A 24,369-nucleotide genomic window follows, 5' to 3' on the forward strand; every position below is an offset into this window, starting at 1 on the left:
ACAAAACACTTCTTTTCGCGGACAGGATTTAATTTAGTCAATTTGACTCGTAAACTGTGAAATCATGGCGACGCTGTGATGTTTCTACGGGTCGGTAATTGCTTTTATTAATTCTATTTTTGTTTCCAACCTCAGACTAGCCGATATGTCCTGTCATTCGAAAGACGGTTCGCGCCATGAGATCAGCTAATGGAAGTTATAGGATAGCGCATGCCCGGAAGTAATCATGGCCTACAAGGGAGCTACCACTTCCTTCTCTCGGCAGGCGAGAGTATACAGACGCCATTAACACGGTTCACGTGATACTTTTGTTCAGAAACATATTTAATGTTAATTGTTCTGTTTTTGTCATAATTTTCTTTATAGAAAAGTGGACATATCGTCACATTTGGAGGAGATAGAACAAATTAATGGCATTTTCCATTTATACTGGTTAAAACACATATCTATGTTCGTCGGAAAGCTGTGAAATGTGATTAGAAAGGATTGAAGCTAACACTACTGGTACATGTTGTTGTCAAAATATCAATATAAATATCTACAAATTGCCATTGTTACGTCCGAATATTTGCGTTATCAGCTGATGTCATAAATACGCAGGCGTAAGCGGCGTTTTGTCCTGTGTTGATAAAACGGCAATTATTGGTGAAGTAAAATGATAAGAATCATTTTTTGTTTTATTTTTTATTTTGAGAAAAGGCAAACAGAAAAAAAATATAAAACTTCGATTTATAGAAAAAGAACAAGTAGGCGGAAATGGGTGACATTCTGTTTTATAATTGTCTTAGTAGTACTTAAGGTATCCGACTATCGACATGAATCACGCCAAACGACGTCATAGAATTACGGACTTGCAACGGTATGTTGAAGTACATGCTGATTGAGAGACAAAATGTCAACTATGTCTTGGAGTCCGGTGATGGAGTTAGTTACCTTGACGACACGCGATTAAAGGGGACCTTTGGAGTACTCCGAGACGTTATTAGTCCTGGAATCTCATAACAATGATCGGGCCCTGAACTACGGAATAGTGACATAACACATGTAATAACACACTTTACCAGTGAAATATAGGGAAATAGCAGCGTGTGATAAAAGTGATATCTTCACAGTAGTGGTATTGCCATCTTCGCTAGTGATGCTTATTGTGACGTCAAAACACAATGTTGACACCTGATTGTAACTTCCAATCAAATGTTCCGTTGCAACATATATTAAGACGGGTCACTTGTAGTCTCAGGCCTGCTAGCTGTTTCGGGAGCACGAGTGAAAATTCCAGATATTCAGCAGGAAACCAATGAGTATAATTTATGTATTAGATAACCGTCTAAGGTATTAGATCATCAACTTGAATTAAGTTTTAAAAGTTCAGTACAACGCCCACTTTTATACTTGTACGTCACATGTAACCTTTCAATCACGTTCACAGTTCTGGGATAAATTGAATTCGTCAGCTAAAAGGGATCCACAATTTGTTCCATCTGCCTTAATTTAGACCCGCGGAAGCTTGTTTCATAAAAAAAACCTGTAATCATTGGGTGGGCGTCTCTATAAAATTTCAGGCGGATCATTAGTATTAAAATATATCTTCTATCATCATTTTAATGTATCATATCGTTCATTCGCCAAAACATATATGTCAGTCTTTATGTACAAAGTTCAGACAGATAAAGGAAATTTCATTTATTTTTTTCTTGCTTCTCTTGGTTCATTGTGTATTTTATACAGATCGTTATACAAAATTCTGGAATACAAATTTGTGCCGGAATGAACGATTGTTTTCAATGATTTCTATTTCCTTAACGCGGAACACGTCATGCAACTAACGTCAAACCGAACCGGGAATTTCCGTGAAAGATTGAATTTAGCGTCACTAAATAATCAGTCTCCGATAATTTCAGCATCAATTAAACGGAAAGACCTGGACAAGTTCCGATTGGAAAACATTTACGCATAATAGTGATTGATTAGCTAAGACATATTTATGTAGGCAAGATGGCTGCCGATGTAATTAGACGACAGCACTCCAGTTGAGTGATGTGACGAGGTGGGATGTGGCATGCATTAAATTGATGGAGAAAGACATTTTGGACATATAGATATAAATATTCCCCAAGCATACCTATAATACCTTCATCCGTTGTCACCAGATTTGGGCGTTAGTCCTCGAGTTATGAAGAGCTGTAGATAGCTGACAATAAACAAGCGACCGATCAAATTTTTAGATGAAGCGATTTTTGTCAGAACGAGCTGACTGCATTGGGATCTGACCCTTTTATACGTCTTGGAACATGGCAGGGACGGGTATAAAGTTTGTTATGAGTTCGTGTGTCATGGCACTAGTAGCTACATATGTAGTAGTGGGATCGATAGTTGTCCGGACAGTTGTCTAGCCGACGTGCATATTAAAGATGGTGCGTTACCTTTTGCATCTCCAACGCAACATGAAATAGGCGTTACATCACTGACCTACCTATAATGCAAATGCTCGCCTACTCGTTTCTCTCGTTCCTGCAAAACAATATTTAGATTCTTCCCTCTATGAAATCGCCCACTTTTTTCATGCGTTATTCCTTACGCAATAACCAGCTTTTCCCATGCATTTTTCTGTCGATGTTGTTGCCCATATTTTCTGATAATTTTCCTCTCCATTTAATAACCTATTTTTTCTAAATAAACAAGTTAAACATTTTGTTTGTTGTTGTGTGGTATATGTACGATGTTCTATCTGGTAAGTCATTCCATATCGTCTCCTTGTATACTAGTACTCTACTGTAAAGCGAGGATGTACACAGGGCATCTGCTGGTGTAATTAAAAGGCGGCGTCGCTACTGTCATTCACCTCTTCTGAACTATCCCCTTCCGGTCAAACCGAGCAGACATCTGATCAGCCGTCACCACTCTCCTATTAACACGTTTGTATCGACAGACCGACTCCATTTTTTTTTGCATTGATTGTTATAGCAAGTTTGATTTCGAATAATATCGAAAAATACTGTATATATTTGGAAACAGCACAGCAGTTAGGGAAAAACTGACATATCTTATTATCGTTTATTTGTCGGATGCACAGTTGTCGAATTTACGTCAATAATACATTTTGTATGACGCATTTCTTCGATAAAAATCCCCATTTGCTAATTGATCGTCGATAACAATTTTATGTGTAAAAAACAAGGTTTTGTATATGTTATATCAAGTCAAATATTGAATGAAGCAATCTGAATATATACAGCTGTTCATTATCACGTACCGCATACGGTTATACGCGTTAATAGCTTTTTTTATATTTTTTTATTAACATCTGATTTTAATGAGATTGTGAATGAAGCAGCCTCTATTTCAGTTCCCTGCTCTCTTACATATTCTAATACCGTTAGGTGTCTACATGTATCTGTGAATGTCTTCAAACTGAAGAATATTCCATTTGTAGCTAGATTTAGACGACTGAGCAGTCACAATCAGGCGACCGATGAATTAATGGTGACTGTGTTGGGATATTACAGTTTACTCACACTTAGAACATAGGCTGCTACATTTTAGTAGTGAAACAGGTAATGTCCAGGTGGTTGCAGGGTATCGGAGTATGTAACTAATAAGCGGCGTCGCTTCCGTCATCCATCTCCCCTGAACTTTCCCCTTCCGGTCATTCACCAGGCACCTTTATTAACAGTTCGACATTTTTCCGTTGATTCGTTAAGCAATATTGTTTTTGTGAAATAAAAAAAAACAGTGTATATTTTTGAAAATAGTGTATATTTTTGAAACATTAAAAAATTCATTAAAATTACTAAAATTAGCGTATGTTATCATTGCTTTATGGTAAGATGAGCAGGTGAGTAATTCTTCCGTAAAGTACATTCGTTAATTAGTTTAAACATGATTTATTGTACAAATATTCAAATGGATTGGACAACAAGTTATTACAACTTAATAAAAGTCCTCTCCTTAATACATATGGTAAATACAATGTATATGTTTTTTGGGGAACAGGAGGAGGATAGGGTGGAGAAGGAAGGGTATGGAGGTGGAGGGGAGGGGGATAGGGAAGGGGGGGATTACCTAGAAAAGAAATCGTGTAAACTGTGAAAAGGATCCGCATTTGAATAAATTATATATTATACAAAATTTCATGACATGCAGTCCGGTATAGTAATTTTATAATGAACAAGATCAATGTAATAAAGTAATCAGGCAAAATAATGAAATGCAATTTCATAAAAATATATAACAACGTACACATATAAATAAAAATAAGGAATGATAATTATAATTATCAAAACCTATTGCTGGATTTGATGTGATGATGAACCTGCTTACAAACTTTTGTATTGGTTTCTACTGAAAGTTGGGTATTACCAGACAAAAGCAATTCTAAATCAAAATCAACACAATCTAATTAAAATTATATCTTCACATCGCTCCCGTTTACTGATATGTCGCGTTGAAGATCTAACAACATCCCATAGAGGGTCACGTCAGAGGTCAACATGAATGCATTATCGTATTTATAACAAGCCAATCAAAACGCGACATACCTCTTTCTTTCAACCAATCAGAAAGCAGGACCTGTAGCATTTAATGCAGACATCTCGTAGCCCAAAATCCAGTGATAGTTTGAATATTGCGAAGCCTGTCATTGGTTAATTTTAGTTTCAGGTTGTTAAACTTTTTAACGACAACATCACCAGAAGAGGAAGTCTCTCTTACTTCAAAGCAAAATCCACAAATTGTACAAACGTTGTCTTGTAGATAGACACGGCGTGGTGTCATGGGCGCCGCCATTTTCGATGCTCATTTTTGACTCTCGGTCTTTTATCATAGCAAGTGTGTTCCGAAATCATTACATCATCACTTACAGAAATGCGTAAGCTCTCATCTGATTGGTTAATGCAAAGGTCGCCTGAACATGACCCTCTACGGTATGTTGTTAGATCTTCAACGCAACATATCAGTAAACGGGAGCGATGTGAAGATATAATTTTAATTAGATTGAAATCAACATACCGGAACAGTTTTTGATGTGAATATATTTTATCGAGGTCAACTGTGAATGACGCAGCTGCGAATTTAGAGTTCTGCTTCTTTACATATTCTAAGACCGTCAAGTGTGTAGAAATCTGCCAATGTCTTTCTTACTGAAGCAGAATCGCTGTATCTTACCTTCAGATAGTTGCTGTGGTCAGTCTGACCATATCTACAAGTGTTCATAAGTGTGGAATTGCTTGTCGTGTACGTAAACGTCATTTAGTCATACGTTGATCGAAAAAGGTAACCTGCTTTAGAGCACACTAATTCAAATTAAAGTGCATTTATAGACGCCATTTTACTCATGTATTCTGTATGCCATTGACAAAATCCTTTTTAACGTGAATCAAACAAAAGAGGGACAAATCAATCCATTTTTAATAATATTAATTGCTTCTAATTATCATTTTGTGTCAATGTTACAATGATACACAGCTACGGTAGAATATCGACAAAGTAAGACGAACCAGTTGATGGAGGTAGGTGTAAGTTTACCTCTTTGTCAATATCTAAGATTTCACATTTGAGACTGATCAATACTTTACATGCCAACATGTTCAAATTATCTTAATTGTATTTATTAATGTATATAATTACGATAATCCATTTCAGATCAAGAAATGAAATTTAAAGTTCAATAACCATCGTTTTAACCGCTGTTCATCTCAGGCAGGACGATTGTCTGTTTCGGGGTAGCCCGTGTACTCGATATATGATTTCTTCTGTTTCTTTATTGTTTTGATTTCTTCAGTTCTTCATTTAATTGTTAATGTTTGTGATTATCATCGTCCTTTGTCGTCACGCCCCGGTCTTTAATCTCACCACAAGTCCTTTTCTAAATAAGGACAACGCTTTCCTCATCACGAGTGCTCGACTATACACACCTAGGGAAGTCCAAGCTAAAATGTCTGCCGCTATATGCAGTGAGGCGTCGTAACGAAGCCTGCTCGGCGGGCGTTTCCTGTACGCGGACCAATTAATAACACTGTGAGGAAGCATACGTTATCACCATTGGGTCCTTATTGTGATTTCGGGGTATCTTTTTGAGGACAGCGTCACATATGAATAGACGTAGTTTGGTTTGCTATCATGTCAGGGAAAAGCTGTAGTAAGATGATTTCAAACAGATATTTCAATATTGTCAGCTCCCCCCCCCCCCCCCCCCCCCCCCGTTTTACTGCTGGAAATTGTCTATTTCTCATTGCAAAATCAAGTTTTTTATTTTCCGAAAATGAAGAAATGATGAATATGTTCCCGATTTTAATGAGAAATAAGGCTATATTTTTCTAATTAATGTAGGATCATGTAGGAACATGTTTTTTTTTATAATTTATGTAGAAAAACGCTGATATTGCATTTCAGATATTTTTGTCTTACCGTGTAATGCCGTTATCAAATATAGATATAAATACAGCATCTTCAAATTGTCACAGTTTGTGTTGGCATATTCAATATCTTTTATGCAATGTGTTAATTGAAAATAAACGATTATGATTTCATTAAATAGGACACTGGTTTACCTTATTATATCAATGTGCAGTTTTTTTCGGTGATGTCCATAGTATTCTGTGTCCCGGTCACGTTCTCGATCTCATCTGTTTTTGCGATCGGGCAAAGCCGATAAGGCATCTCATCATGGTCTGTCTGGATGCTCGAAGTGATCGGTCTTGTTTACGATAACGCTATGAATGGTTGCGTGGTCTTTAAATATTGCCTACTTAGCTCTTCTCATTGATTTTTTCTTCTCAGGAAGTGATGTCTGTTACTTTTTGGGAGCGATCAGACAGTTTTTACTGAACTTTACCATCGGCCTTTGGCGTCAGTTTCAGATTGGTGCCGCATTTGATACCGCACTCGCCTCTTACCAAGACAGTCTGCGTTCGATCTCCGTTCCGACATGCAAAGTATCATCTATCGTTAACAATACATAATATCGATAAGATATATCACAACTGCTGTTTCAATGGAACGCGATTAGGTTGAAGCAAAAACTTGAAAAATAAAATACATATACAATGTAACACAACATCTTTACACAGGGATAAAAATAGGAAATAGTTCGATACGACAGCTGTAAAGGTTGGGGATACACCAAGAGACAAAAAAAGACAGCATTTGGTCCACAAGTATTGAGAAGCATTCCTGACATCATTTTGACATCATTACTGATGGTTCCTGTTGTAAATGTACACCTGAACCCACTGTATCTTTTTTTCAAAGTAAACGGTTTCAGCTTAGGTTAAAGGTCTGTTAGATAAATTCCGCAGTAAATTTATGGTTTTCGGAACTCTGCCGGACTGATTGTCTGAACTAATCTATATGTGTCTGTGTGCAGTGGAGCGTGATTATTACCAGAACATCCCTTTACCCTCTGCGAACAAATCATGACTTTTACCGTTCTCAAATGAGTTATTTGATATTTAAGTAAAAAAAAAAAATCGGTAAAAAAAAATAAAAAAATACAATGTATGTTTTTCATTCTTGCCAGAATACCGTCCTCGTTTTTGATCTGTGAAATTCCGTTGAGTTCACGCAGTCTTATTTATTTGCAGTCAAAATCATCTTTCCTTGTGAAGTTTGCTCTCGTAATTGATATTTTTTATTCTAGTTCAATCATGCATGCAGTGCCGAGGCGGAAATTGCGAAAGTATGCCGACATTTTCTAAATATTAAGTTTTAGAATCTCCAGTGATTACCTACTGTTTAACTGTGAGATGGTGTGCCACCTCAGAACTCACACGAACATGTCTGTCTACCGATCGTTAACACCCATAAACAGAACCAACATATGTTTTGAGGTATTCCGGAAGTTCTAGATTACTGTTGAAGTGGGAAAGCTATCTGTAAACACCTCTTGTGTTCCAATAAACACAGAATTATTGAGTAAGGTATAGTTACCACAAGAGGAACGAGATATCATTCACTCGCCCTCCACTCTCATCGCTTTCTCTCGTTATTGACTGGAGGACATACTGCTTCCATGGCGCAATGCTTAGCACCTAATTGACGACGTTAATTTCCTCCGCGCCACTATTTTTCTCTGCGTGCGGAAGAAGTTCGGGGTAAAAATTACCGCCGTTCGGTTAATTCACTGGGCTTGCAATTGAGATTTGGATCGATTGGATTCCGACTTAAGATCTTATTTTGCTTTTTTCTGTCATAAAGAAGAAAAACAGGCAGAGACAGAATAGTTTATTGTTATAGATAAATCCGCTGATTACCATGGGGTTGGCACCTGTTGTTGTTTACGCGATCTTTTCTACCACCTACGTAAACGATCGGTGTTTTGCAGGCTGATAATGTGTTATTGATGGTTACCACGTGCTCTTTACTAAGGCATTACGACGGAACCACAAGTGGGGCAGGAAACGCTAACACTTCATAAACAATGGGTGTCTCCTATGTTTTATTATGGAATTCGTGTTAAGTGTTATTTAGGTGCTTCCACTGCTGTTGTCGTTTTATAATTGGCATTGATTTTGGATCTTGTTCTTATTTAATGATAATTCAATATTTTTTTTTATGGTTTTAATCAATCAAGTTTTCTATAATCTGATGATGGTAAACAACCCGATCGCTCCTGCTAGCAGACTGTCGCATACTGTTAAGAACATGGCACTTGTCCGTGTGCGATCTTGCAGGTTTTGTATACATAATCTTAAGAGACGACGTATGTTTTAAGTTAAGAATATTACCGATACAGGATTATTTCTTTATCCTGTAAACCGGACTTAAACAAACCAAAGTGTCAACACTTCGAATTTTCAAACACGCTTCAAACTTATGTGACTTGTAGTTATATAAAACGTCTTTTCCGGACCAATACTGATCTTATCTGGTTTTTTTTAAGAATTTCATGTTGGTACCGAAAATATATGCTATGTTACATTGTTTTATGTTTAAACTACACGCAAAACAAGAAAATGTATTCCTAATATCTTATTTACTTTGCTGCAGAAACAGTTTTTAGAATGTCCCCTTGTCCCTCGCCTTCGGGATGATCATGCCATGATTTAATTAAATCCACTGCATTAGCTGATGTCTTTATCATATCACCTCTAGGCCTATATTTTGCCTCCTGCAGAGTTCCCCTATTTATGTAACCCAAGCAATGTGTCGTCCTGACATCGCGAACTCGGATAGTGAAAACACAAACACAAGGCACTACAATAAGCATAACCAAAAGCATCGACCTTCATATCGCACAAAGAAGAGGCTGCGAGATCCTTAGGGCCACCATACAGCTTGTCCATAGTCTTCTTTAGCCTGTATCTTAGGAAAGCCCTTGATGTGAGGACGTCATAATATCCGGAGCCCAATTGCCTCTCATATCGTACAGCTTAGTCTTTAGCCGGCCCTTTTGGTAATGTTGTAAGAAAGATTGAGAAAAACACGGATGAAGTGGAACATTATGTGGTGCCCTTGATATCAATTTCTAGAGGATATAACGATCGATATTGGCGGCAATGCATTACATGATATTCAAAGACAACACATCATCGATACATTTATATGTGAAATTAAAGGCCTGGTTAGGCTTTTGTTAACAGTGCTGATAAGCTCATCAATAAATAGCACACTGGCTAAAATCGCTATAAAGCTATTCTGACGTCAAAAGAAACAATAGGATATGATGCCATCGAGTTTAAGGCTAAGGTAAAGTTGTTTTGTTTTAACTGGGTTTTTTTCAGTCTAAATATTTGCAAAATGTGTTTTGGTTTCCTCTTACATTAAAACAGTCTGCGCGCTTTCGTCCGGGCCAGAAGAGCAGATTAATGCTAGCAAAAGTTAGAAACTGTTTCACAATTGTTATACAATATTAACGTTTATATTTGAATATAATGAGCTTGTTTGAACAAAAGAAATATGTTAGTTGATATCGTCTGCGAGTTTTAATATACACAACTGGTTTAACTTGTAGTAGATTGGCTCTAATGAAGTATTTGCCTATTGTTGACACTTGACCCGTATTAGTCTTATTGTGTTGATTGGCCAGTGTCACAGTGTCTGTGTCGAATTTCATTTCCGGGGGATTTGAACATTCACATTGCATATCATTATGTAAGATACCAAATATAAAAAAAAAAACATGTAGAAGGATGCACTAGGGTAGTCTATCTTATACAAAACTGAAGATAAGACTTAAAATATATTATTTCAAAAATGAGGTTTTGAAATAATATGCAAAGAAGCTTATTTTATACACGAACATGTTTTGTGTATGTCAACATTATTAATCAGCTAATAAAATGTTCAAACGATGCTACATGTACCCAGTGTGCGTGAGTAAGCATAGAAATGCCATTGTCAGCAAATCCCACTTTTTTCCTAAAACCTTGCGTTAATGTTTTTATACAGACGTTATGGTTATTGACGCAATCCTATAACGCATATTGATGTCGTAAACCACATGTTGATGTCGTTAACAATATATTGATGTTTTATAGCTGTTCTGTATATATGCAACACATACACACACACATATATATATCTAATAAAATAGTATATAGATAACAAGATGTAATGGGGCTTTCCAGCTAACTCACAATTTACGATCGGCTGTGATCTGAAATACAACACTATCTCTCATTAGAGTTTCCTGTGGTATGAATGTAAGTGCACTTTATCGATATTTCTTTCGTGAAGTGAAACCATTTCTGCTCTTAAGTGTATTTGAACAAGATATTTACGACACGACTTCATACGTCACTATCCTGCTAAGTGATTGTAGACAATATGGACGGAAGTCTCTTCATCTTGTAATAGTTAACCGAAAATTCTTTATTCTAGGCAGTTTTAAAAAGAATGAAAATGATTTTCGTTCAAGTAAAATTTCGATAAAGTAAACTTTTATTTTATTTTGTATCTGATCATAAGTAAAATAGCCAAATAGCACGCGTGGTATTTTAGAATAAGAGCAGTTGTCCCTTTAATCTGTTAATTCAGAAACCAAGATTTACGTCTCGTGTTGCAGCCTTTTAGCGCGAGACGTATACAACATTAATGTGCCTTCGTTATTTCTACTTTATTGATTTTAGCAACCGATTAATTTATTTGGACAGTCTAATCCGTCTTGTAAGATATATTGATTTGTACCAAATAAAAAGGTTTGCCGTTTTATTAGCGCGGTGATTATTAACTATTAGCCTGCCACTGCTGTCAGTCCCCGTGTCGCAGACAGGAGCAGTACATATGTTGGCTGTAGGCCTTTTAATGCCATGTTCGGCGAGATAGCTTAAATATTATTACATCGAATATTATTTGTTACTGGGTAACTATATACGACAGAATTATCTGTTATTGACTTAAATACAAGGTTTGGTGGGAATGACTGGTTGATTTATTTATAACCGTACCTGTTACAAGTAGTATTTTACCTGTATTTATTAAGTAGTGCCCGTAACGCACCTGATAAACTAATTAGTTCTAAATCAGTCCTAAAACACTTTGCTTTTGGCTGTAATCTACAGTTGTAAATAAAACACGTCCATACATTTATATGAGCCTTTCATTTGACATGCCGATTATGCTGTAGTGTAAATGTAAAGTATGCTAAAAAGGGTAAGGCAGTACAAACATATGTGAATGGGTCGACAGCCGAAAGTCAAAGTAACTTATTGTGAGCCTGGATTATCAACTGTGGTGTGTGAAATGTTAATGTTGTCATATGTTTTAATGGTGCCAAATCGAATATATAGTCCTTAGTGTAACTTACATGTAAACACCATTGTTTTATAAAGGGTCACTTTTAAGACCAAAGTTTAACAAAATATATGCTGTTACATTAAGGGTTGCAATGCCATCCTTAATGTTACACAAAAGATTGCCATAGAATTATAGGAACCAATCATTCTGATGAGGCGGTACATTGGATCTGTCATACATCAATCTCTTCTGGCATATTTGTCGACAAATTAGCGCTGTCGTTGTTCTATCCACAATAAATTGTTTGCATTGGTGCCAACCCAGAAATGATTCACTTCAATGATTTTCAGTATACGGTTCCTCTCCTCCAGAAAAGGAAGTGCATTTTTTGTGTATTAAGTATAATATTATATGACTTTGTATTTGACAGATGACGTCACACAACTCGTCGGCCTCGTATTCGTACATGTACTACGATGACCAGGAGTACAACCAGACCCTGCTGGAACTTCTACAGCAGCACGAGAAAGAGTCCCCGCGTGCGTTTATCTTCGCCGTGCTCATGACGATTCTCTCTGCAATTTTCAACACTGGCATCACCATCGCTATTCTCTTCACGCCGACGTTACGTCAGAACATCCTCTACATTCAAATAATCAACATCTCAGTGGTAAATATCATCCTAAGCGGGTTTGTAATCCCGCTAGCTATTTACGCCGAACATCGGCCATGGACGCTCGGTGACGCAATGTGTAAAGTCTGGATCATAATGGACGTGCTTATGCCCTTTGTTTCCATGGTATCGCTCGTGCTGATGAATCTAGACCGCCTTTTTGTTCTAATATGCAACAACTCACATATGTTGACTATGAACAGCATGGTCAAAGTGTTCCTTGTGTTGGTGCCCTGGTCTGTCGGATGTGTGATCGTACTTCCCATTTGGATACTTGGCTCCAACCATTATCCGTATTATGACGGCTATTGTATATTCGGCCTGGTATTCGATGCTTCCGTCGCCTCGCCAATCATCACGTACTTTGTACCAGCGGTGGGCATCATCTTGCTGATCACATTGATTCTGATGTATAACTTTAAAGGGAATCTAGCTGAACAAAACATGTACTCTTCCCCCTCCCGGTCGATAGACTGTCATCATCGGACAGACTCCACATCTAGTTATGACGAGGAAAAATACTTGTCGCTTGTCACCCTATGTCTGGCTGACTTCTTCTTCATAGCAATGTGGTTTCCGTATCAACTTTTCACATTGCTTATGTCCATTTGTACTGGATGTTATCCACCAGTGAGCGCTGCAGTCGCCTTCACGTGGCTCGGAGCGTCTACGGCCTGTGTGCTACCGCTCACGTGGTTGTCTGACGTGAAAATACGTGAAAGTATTAGGACCTTTTTGCACGATCGATGTACCCAGGAGGTGAGCGATCTCAGGGAAAGAAACAGCGTCCCTCTAATGGAACTGTAGACAATCCTTTATTCTCGTGCACAGACGTTTGTGGATGAGCACGTGCACGTTTTAGAGGTAGCTCATGTGTGATAGATGGTGTCGAAGTCTTCTCTTAGAACTAATGGTTTCTTCCTAAACTTATACCTAAAGTTGTATGTCTTGTTGTTACTTACGTCATCACAGGTGTTATGACGTCACGGCTATGTACCGGTGGAATGTTACACGGAAATATGTGTTGTAGTGCTTGTGCGATGGATTGATGAGTGTTAGTTATTATATGTAAGAGAGCTGATGGTTTAAGACATCAATATTTATTGAACAATTTGAATATTCCGTGTTTTTTAACTATCATACATGTATGTCTATCATATTTCACCACTTTATAATATTTGTACGGTGATAAGATAATATTTTGTTTGATGATGCCACATGTCTTTTTTCGACTGCAATATTATATTACATTATAATTAGATTAATATTAGATATGCACAAGTTTAAGATCCAATCTATCACCATATTGTACAGAGGAAGATAATGACATCACTGAACCTTCAGTCAATGACCAGATTACTGCACGCTTAACTATGTCAAAATAGTCCCCCGGACACCATGTTGTATTTTGCATACAAAACACATAAGTAAGAATAGGTGACATATAGGTTTGGCTATACAAACATGTTGGTTTGATAGACAACAGCTTACTTTAAAACATCAATGTAAATAACCAGTTTATTTCAAAAAGAAGTTCTCTTGAACGTCAAACTTGCGTGAATTAACGCGAAAATATCAACACACGTTGTTTTTTTATATATATATTTATAGATATAGGGAGTATGTAGATTTCAGAACCTATGCCAAATGCAAAAAAGTCCAAATCGCAATCAGATTGAAAAGTCATAAGGCAAACATTTCTACACGCGAGAATTGTAAGAGAGTTCTACCTAGCGTACCAACCGGTAGTTAACGCATATACTTTGTGGACTATATCTGACATACTGAAGACATAGTGAGTGTACGTGGAATGTCATTGACATACTGAAGACATAGTGAGTGTACGTGGAATGTCTTTGACAGACTGAACATATAGTGAGTGTACGTGGAAATGTCATTGACATACTGAAGACATAGTGAGTGAACGTGGAATGTCTCTGACATACTGAACACATAGAGTGAATGTGGAATGTCTCTGACATTCTAAACACATTGAGTGTACGTGGAATGTCATTGACATACTGAAGACATAGTGAGTGTACGTGGAATGTCTTTGACAGACTGAACATATAGTGAGTGTACGTGGAAATGTCTCTGACATACTGAACACAGTGAGTGTACGTGGAATCTCATTGACATACTGAACACATTGAGTGTACGTGGAATGTTATTGACATACTGAACATATAGTGAGTGTACGTGGAAATGTCTCTGACATACTGAACACAGTGAGTGTACGTGGAATGTCATTGACATACTGAACACATTGAGTGTACGTGGAATGTTATTGACATACTGAACATATAGTGAGTGTACGTGGAATGTCTTTGACAGACTGAACATATAGTGGGTGAATGTGGAATTTCTCTGACATACTGAAGACATAGTGAGTGTATGTGGAATGTCTCTGACATACTGAACACATAGTGAGTGTACGTGGAATGTCTCTGACATACTGAACACATATTGAGTGTATGTGGAATGTCTCTGACATACTGAACACATAGTGAGTGAACGCGGAATGTCTCTGACATACTGATCACATAGTGAGTGTCCGTGGAATGTCTCTGACATACTGAACACAAAGTGAGTGAACGTGGAATGTCTCTGACATACTGAACACATATTGAGTGTATGTGGAATGTCTCTGTCATACTGAACACATAGTGAGTGTCCGTGGAATGTCTCTGACATACTGAACACATAGTGAGTGTACGTGGAATGTCTCTGACATACTGAACACATAGTGAGTGAACGTGGAATGTCTCTGACATACTGAACACATAGTGAGTGAACGTGGAATGTCTCTGACATACTGAAGACATAGTGAGTGAACGTGGAAATGTCTCTGACATACTGATCACATAGTGAGTGTCCGTGGAATGTCTCTGACATACTGAACACATAGTGAGTGAACGTGGAATGTCTCTGACATACTGATCACATAGTGAGTGTCCGTGAAATGTCTCTGACATACTGAACACATAGTGAGTGAACGTGGAATGTCTCTGACATACTGAACACATAGTGAGTGAACGTGGAATGACTCTGACATACTGATCACATAGTGAGTGTCCGTGGAATTTCTCTGACATACTGAACACATAGTGAGTGAACATGGAATGTCTCTAACATACTGATAACATAGTGAGTGTCCGTGGAATGTCTCTGACATACTGAACATATAGTGAGTGTACGTGGAATGTCTCTGTCATACTGAACACATAGTGAGTGTACGTGGAATGTCTCTGACATACTGAACACGTAGTGAGTGTCCGTGGAATGTCTCTGACATACTTATCACATAGTGAGTGAATGTGGAATGGCTCTGACATACTGAACACATAGTGAGTGAACGTGGAAATGTCTCTGACATACTGAACACATAGTTTGTGAATGTGGAATGTCTCTGACATACTGATCACATATTGAATGTACGTGGAAATGTCTCTGCCATACTGAACACATAGTGAGTGTACGTGGAATGTCTCTGACATACTGAACACATAGTGAATGTACATGCAATGTCTCTGACATACAAGGACGGTTGATATATAGGGTGATGAGAGTGTCGATAATGTATGATATAATGACCGTCATCGCCGGGTATATTGTATACTGATCAAATTTCCCTCTTGACATAATATTATGAACGGGACTTTAATTTGTACAGTTGTAATACATATATTTAAATGGGAAGTATACTAATGTAAATGTACATATTTTGATATGAGAATATTTTCAGGCAATGAAAACATGTATGCAGATTGTACATATTGCAGAACGTTATGACTGATTGATATAGGACTAATGATTTGTTAAGTATAAATATAATCAATATATTGATGACATGTCCTTGGGCTATTTATCGATTTCATTTGAAAGCCAATCTGCTCTGTTGTAAGGTAAAGTATGACATGTTACAAAATGTATATAAATGGACCAGGGACTTTAGTTTACAATCAAATTAAATTGTTGTATATGCAGTATAAGGTTCTTGATATTTTTCAAGATTGAGAGATTAACAAAAGCAAGTTTATTTTGAAAGAGAAAACTTAAGGATCCCCGTACCACTGCCCAACACTGTAACTATGCATTTTTTCATGACCAAAACTTTTATTAAGAAAGCCATACCGTGCGTGATTTTTATGGGGAAAAATGAAGATGAAATAAGCAAAACATAGTCAAAAATAGTTTACTGAATGTAAACATTGAGCGAGGCTAGACTGGGAAACAATGTACAAACCCTGGAACTCGGATTGTTAGAATATTGCACTACCCAACCGAGCTTCGTCTACCTGTTCAACAGAATCGAACTGGCCCATCTGTGCTACACTTATTCCCAAAACAACAACAAATAAGGGGCGGTTACCGTAAATACGAAAAACTACAGAGCAGTGGGTCAGGGATCCTAAACATGACCGTGTTCTTGGTATTGATATATATATCTGTATGAACGGTTTCAATGTGAGCAACACCATTGTATTTCTTTGACGTTACATGTTACCCGTACACAAGGGAGGGTAACATTCTTCAATGCTAAATAATTGTGTTAAAGTGAGCCAGAAACAAAGTTTAAATATTTTGTGAATGAAATGTCCTCTTTTCCCAAAATGAAAGAAAATTCGCTTGAATTACTTATCTAATTATTAATCTTCACTTAATAAAATTATGTTGTATTAAATTATATTGACTGGTTGATGATGTAAGTCGACTTTTATTGAATAGCTAATGGGTATGCCTATCTGTTATTGACTGATTAATGATCCAATTTAACTGGTTAACGTTGACTGGTTAATGATCCACGTTGACAGGTTAATGATCCAGGTTGACTGGTTAATGATCAACGTTGACTGGTTAATGATCCGCGTTGACTGGTAAATGATCAACGTTGACTGGTTAATGATCAACGTTGACTGGTTAATGATTAAAGTTGACTGGTTAATGATCAACGTTGACTGGTTAATGATCAACGTTGACTGGATAATGATCAACGTTGACTAGTTAATGATCCGCGTTGCCTGGTAAATGATCAACGTTGACTTGTTGATGATCAACGTTGACTGCTTAATGGGCAACGTTGACTGGTTAATGAACCCCGTTGACTGGTTAATGACCGGCGTTGACTGGTTGATGATCCGCGTTGACTGGTGGCAGTTTAATGATCCAGGTTGACAGGTTAATGATCAACGTTGAATGGTTAATGATCAACGTTTACTGGTTAAGGATCCGCGTTGACTGGTGACAGGTTAAGGATCCAGGTTGACTGGTTACTGATCAACGTTGACTGGATAATGATCAACGTTGACTAGTTAATGATCAGCATTGACTGGTTAATGACCGGCGTTGACTGGTTGATGGTCAAAGTTGACAGGTTGATGATCCCCGTTGACAGGTTAATGATCAACGTTTACTGATTAATGATCCACATTGACTGGTTAGGTAAATGATCAACGTTGACTCGTTAATGGACAACGTTGACTGGTTAAGGATCCGCGTTGACTGGTAAATGATCCGCGTTAACTGGCGACAGGTTAATGATCCAGGATGACTGGTTAATGATCAACTTTGACTGGTTAATGGTCAACGCTGACTGGTGAATGATCAACGTTGACTAGTTAATGATCATCGTTGACTGGTTAATGGGCCACGTTGACTGGTTAATGGTCAACGTTGACTGGTAAATGATCCGCGTTAACTGGTAAATGATGTTAATGATCCCCGTTGAAAGGTTAATGATCCGCGTTGCCTGGTAAATGATCAACGTTGACTAGTTAATGATCAGCATTGACTGGTTAATGATCTACGTTGCCTGGTTAATGGTCAACGTTGGCTGGTTAATGATCCGCGTTAACTGGTTAATGATCCACGTTGGCAGGTTAATGATCCCCGTTGACTGGGTAATGATCCGCGTTGACTGCTTAATGATCAACGTTGATTGGTTAATGATCAACGTTGGCTGGTTAATGATTAAAGTTGACAGGTTAATGATCAACGTTTACTGATTAATGATCCACATTGACTGGTTAATGACCCGCGCTGACTGGTTAATGGTCAAGGTTGACTGGTTAATGATTAATGTTGACTGGTTAATGATCCGCGTTGACTGGTTAATGGTCAAAGTTGACAGGTTAATGATCCCCGTTGACAGGTTAATGATCCGCGTTGACTGGTTAATGATCAACGTTGACTGGTTAATGATCAACGTTGACTGGTTAATGATCCCCGTTGACTGGTTAATGATCCGCGTTGACTGGTTAATGATCAACGTTGACTGGTTAATGATCAACGTTGACTGGTTAATGATCCGCGTTGACTGGTTAATGATCCGCGTTGACTGGTTAATGATCAACGTTGACTGGTTAATGATCAACGTTGACTGGTTAATGATCCACGTTGACTGGTTAATGATCCACGTTGACTGGTTAATGATCAACGTTGACTGGTTAATGATCCACGTTGACTGGTTAATGATCCACGTTGACTGGTTAATGATCAACGTTGACTGGTTAATGATCAACGTTGACTGGTTAATGATCCACGTTGACTGGTTAATGATCCACGTTGACTGGTTAATGATCAACGTTGACTGGTTAATGATCAACGTTGACTGGTTAATGATCCACGTTGACTGGTTAATGATCCACGTTGACTGGTTAATGATCAACGTTGACTGGTTAATGATCAACGTTGACTGGTTAATGATCCACGTTGACTGGTTAATGATCCACGTTGACTGGTTAATGATCAACGTTGACTGGTTAATGATCAACGTTGACTGGTTAATGATCCACGTTGACTGGTTAATGATCCACGTTGACTGGTTAATGATCAACGTTGACTGGTTAATGATCAACGTTGACTGGTTAATGATCCACGTTGACTGGTTAATGATCCACGTTGACTGGTTAATGATCAACGTTGACTGGTTAATGATCAACGTTGACTGGTTAATGATCCACGTTGACTGGTTAATGATCCACGTTGACTGGTTAATGATCAACGTTGACTGGTTAATGATCAACGTTGACTGGTTAATGATCCACGTTGACTGGTTAATGATCCACGTTGACTGGTTAATGATCAACGTTGACTGGTTAATGATCAACGTTGACTGGTTAATGATCCACGTTGACTGGTTAATGATCCACGTTGACTGGTTAATGATCAACGTTGACTGGTTAATGATCAACGTTGACTGGTTAATGATCCACGTTGACTGGTTAATGATCCACGTTGACTGGTTAATGATCAACGTTGACTGGTTAATGATCAACGTTGACTGGTTAATGATCCACGTTGACTGGTTAATGATCCACGTTGACTGGTTAATGATCAACGTTGACTGGTTAATGATCAACGTTGACTGGTTAATGATCCACGTTGACTGGTTAATGATCCACGTTGACTGGTTAATGATCAACGTTGACTGGTTAATGATCAACGTTGACTGGTTAATGATCCACGTTGACTGGTTAATGATCCACGTTGACTGGTTAATGATCAACGTTGACTGGTTAATGATCAACGTTGACTGGTTAATGATCCACGTTGACTGGTTAATGATCCACGTTGACTGGTTAATGATCAACGTTGACTGGTTAATGATCAACGTTGACTGGTTAATGATCCACGTTGACTGGTTAATGATCCACGTTGACTGGTTAATGATCAACGTTGACTGGTTAATGATCAACGTTGACTGGTTAATGATCCACGTTGACTGGTTAATGATCCACGTTGACTGGTTAATGATCAACGTTGACTGGTTAATGATCAACGTTGACTGGTTAATGATCCACGTTGACTGGTTAATGATCCACGTTGACTGGTTAATGATCAACGTTGACTGGTTAATGATCAACGTTGACTGGTTAATGATCCACATTGACTGGTTAATGATCCACGTTGACTGGTTAATGATCAACGTTGACTGGTAAATGATCCGCGTTAACTGGTTAATGATCCACGTTGACTGGTTAATGATCAACGTTGACTGGTAAATGATCTGTGTTAACTGGTTAATGATCAACGTTGACTGGTAAATGATTAGTGTTAACTGGTTAATGGTCAACGTTGACTGGTTAATGATCAACGTTGACTGGTTAATGATCCACATTGACTGGTAAATGATCAACGTTGACTGGTTAATTATCCACTTTAACTCGTTAACTATCCCTGTTGACTGGTTAATGATCATCGTTGACTGGTAAATGATCCGCGTTAACTGGTTAATGATCCACATTGACTGGTAAATGATCAACGTTGACTGGTTAATGATCCACGTTGACTGGTTAATGGTCCACTTTAACTGGTTAATGATCTACATTGACTGGTTCATGATCTACGTTAACTTCTACAAATATTTAATTATCTTTTTATTGAGTGTTTATTGATTAATATCAACGTCTATGAAATTGTTTATCATTGATGTTAAATTATATTGAATTGTTAATGAGTCAGGTTAACTTGTTCGATTGTTAAATACCCCGAGTTAAATTTATTGAATGGTAAAGTATCTATGTTAACTTCTTTAAATGGTTAATGATCTAAAATATCTCCCAAAATTAAGATATTAGTATGTATAACACTTGCGTGATTTGTATGCATGTCTTGTGTATGCGTGTGTGATTTTGAATACGTTTGATTGTGTGTTTATCTTATTTATTTGACTTGTGGTATGTTGCGTGTGTTTTGTGCGTGCGATTTACGAGTATTTTGGGCGAAAATTGCTCGGGTGTTGAATCCGTGTTCCTTAGTTAGGGACAACGGACGTTATCAGTATGCAGTATTTCATGGCAGGTATGGTCTGTCATGTCACAGATATACAGTACAAGTGTGTAAATGCGTTGTACCTGGATATGCTATTGATTAAAAACTGTTAAGAACACATGTTTTGTGTAATTGTGAAAATACATTAATTCTTGTTGTCATTTTAATTACTGTATATCCATCCACAACCTACAAACTTAGTAAAATCAAGTACACCTCGATCAACATTGATTTATTCATAATATAATCGGAGCACTGAAATAGCTGTTAGAGATTAAAGAAGGTACAATTGTATCATCATACATATGTGAATCAGGATTCTTCTCATATAACATTTATGACCATACCCAATTAGTCGCAATAATTAAGACATAGTCACATTATCAAAGTTATTATAAGGAAATGCAGGGGCCGGTCGCTCGAACATTCATTTAAAGTTAATGGTGGATGAAACCTTCACTAAACCTTCATTAAATAGCAGGATGTCATTAGGAAAATTATGACGTTGCTCAAACGTTCATTAACGCTAATGAATGGTTAGCGGTTCAATAAAGCTTCATTAAGGCGTCAATATTTAATGATGGCCGGGGGCATCATTAAACCTTCATTATAAAACTAAAACAAAAGGCCGCGATGAATATCATGTTTGACGTACTTGGAAGACAGCGCGCTCAGCGAGTCCATCGATATTTAAATGTGCTGGATGAACTTGACGACTACCAAATCGGAGCAAGATATACTGGTTTAGCAGAGAACACATTGTGTTTATAGCAGATACAGTAAGAGATCAACTAGAGAGACCGACAAAAAGGAGCAACGCTCTCTCTGTTGAAATGCAGGTAAGATCCATAGTAAAATATAACGCCGGACTATTTAAAATATGTTTAAATAATAGGTACAGTACTCGGGGCACACAATCTCATTTCCCGGTAAATTTGAACCGCCGTGTTTACAATGCCGGGCTTATAAATTGTCGAAAAGAATATTCAACTTATGTGTATACTAAATGTGAATAAAATTATAGGCCTACTAAGCTATTGCTTTTTTTTTCAAAATTGACTAGATTCTCCCTCATACCAGAGACATATACGTTTCTGCTCATACCCATATTTTGAGGGGCGGGCATTATATCTCGCACCAGCCTCCCCAGCTCCTGTTCCCGTCACAAGTACTCTAGGTTCCCACCCTCTTATCCCCGTATCGCTTTTTGAGTCGAGTTTTTAGCATATAGTTTTTGTCCTTCCAATATATATATATTTTTAATTTTACCTATGCTCGCATATTTGTTTCCGCCGAGCGGAGAGTGAGGAAGCTGTCTCATTATTTCTGCATGTTACGTTTAAAAAGCGTTCCGGTTTGACCGATAAACGAAAAGGCCCATATGACGAATTGTATGGCTGAGCAAAGGGGAACGAAAATTAGTTTCTGAAACTTCAATCTGTGCAGCGGAGCAACGCAAAAATGTTTTCTGAATTGAATGCGTGCCCCCTCCCCACGTGCATCAAGTGTTCCGCCTCCTGTTCCCACCCAACTTACTATCACTGGTTCGAGTTACCCCAACCTCAACGCCCCGCCTCCAACTGGTCCTGAAGTCATCTAACCGTTCTTGATCCTGACAGTGTGTATTTACTATCATTTATGTACTCCCGGTATATATGGACGGAACATCGTATTTATGTACAAATATATATAATATGAAAGGGAACTGGTAACATAGGGTCGGAAGCTGGAAACAGTATAACAAGTGTGTGTACTATATACCCAGCTGTAACAGCATACATGTATGTGTACTGACAAATTAACTGAGTAAAATGTTGTGTTAATCTACTAGAGTATCATGAATCAATGTCTATTCCTTAAAATGACTATTTTTTTTAAATTTCTACTATGACCCTAATAACCGTTTAACCTTTTTTCTGTGATACTGTTCGTTAAGCAAGTCGTCAGATCGATTATCGTTGGTTTACAGGGAAATTTACAAATACAGTTGCCAGATGGCCAGGTTCCACACATGACAGTCATATATTTCGGATGTCGGATATCAAACAATACCTAGAGGCTCACCACAGGACCATGGCGGATGGTTTGCTATTAGGGGAAAGTGGCTATGCCTGCCAAAAAGTATTCGTTGATCCCAATGTCAACATAAACCACACCGGAAGATCAGTGTAATGCTATGGCAGTAGCGGCGATAAGAGTATCTAATGACTTGATCCTTGTCTGAAAACATTATTTCATTTCCTGCTTGTACAAATACAATGTAACTTGGCTTGCTTGGTACATGTAACACAGAACACCCTTCTATACATTTGCAATGCTTTCGAAATACTAGCTTATTGTGCTTATGTGATGAACATACATCCCAATATAAGGTACCGATTAGGATGCGGACCTGCCTTGTTTGTATTGGATTTTTTTTAAAAATTGTTATACAGAGCTCTTATATAGCACAAACGGGGCAATGGGAAACGTCGAAACGACTTTGGCAGATACTTTTTATTTCATGTAGATACTGTAGAAATTGCACGGGAAATAATCGATAGGCGGATGCAAATTAATGCGACTTGGCCTATCAAGTAGATAGCTAATTTGTCTAGTTCTGAAAGAATGCGGGGGTGTGTGTATGTACCATGAGGAATCAGAAGATTCTGTATGCCCTGACACGAGAAACCATTCGGAAGTCATCTATCTACAGGCAGTAATGACTACTATATGCTAACTTGAAATCAAAAGGAAGAGTCCCGACATCAAATGACAGGCGGAGCCGCTTAACGACTTCGGTTGATAGAATAATGTAATTATATTTAGCACATTAAACCACTGATAAATTCCTAAAATACGCATTTTTGTGATTAAATTCCTATACATTTCATTTAAGTCCTTGTTCTCTGAAATAGTGGCATCATTAGCCATCACAAAGGGTATCGTTAACATGGTAATGTGCATCCAATTTGCAGAATAAATGATATAGTTGTCATATATAAACTCATGCGTGTTTACATATATAGAAATGCCTCCAAAAGAGCTTTCTTTTTCAAGAGTACATTAACAATAAAACCAAATAGATATGCTCTAATGACAAACGAATAAAATACTAGAAAACAAGGCCAATAAAACAACAAAAATGTTAAAATACAATAAATACCACATTTAAGAATTACAATACTGATTTGAAACGCAAATATGAAATAGAATAAAATAGAGATCAAATTTAAATTAGCACCTTGTGTTACAATAATTGAATAAAGGAA

General features: G+C 37.7%; 1 protein-coding gene across 1 annotated transcript; it reads left to right on the forward strand.

The window, feature by feature from the left end:
- Window positions 1–12,103: 12,103 nt before the first annotated feature.
- LOC110445721 (5-hydroxytryptamine receptor 5B-like) lies at window positions 12,104–13,153 on the forward strand. Its single transcript, XM_021490500.1, has one exon. It carries the CDS (start codon window positions 12,104–12,106, stop codon window positions 13,151–13,153), a length of 1,050 nt encoding a protein of 349 aa, XP_021346175.1.
- Window positions 13,154–24,369: the final 11,216 nt, after the last annotated feature.

Source organism: Mizuhopecten yessoensis, unplaced genomic scaffold (assembly GCF_002113885.1).
Source record: "Mizuhopecten yessoensis strain PY_sf001 unplaced genomic scaffold, ASM211388v2 scaffold2329, whole genome shotgun sequence".
NCBI lineage: Eukaryota > Metazoa > Mollusca > Bivalvia > Pectinida > Pectinidae > Mizuhopecten > Mizuhopecten yessoensis.

Excerpts from the sequence above, each read along its gene's own strand:
- LOC110445721 (XM_021490500.1), top strand. The coding sequence starts at position 12,104 with ATGACGTCACACAACTCGTCGGCCTCGTATTCGTACATGTACTACGAT.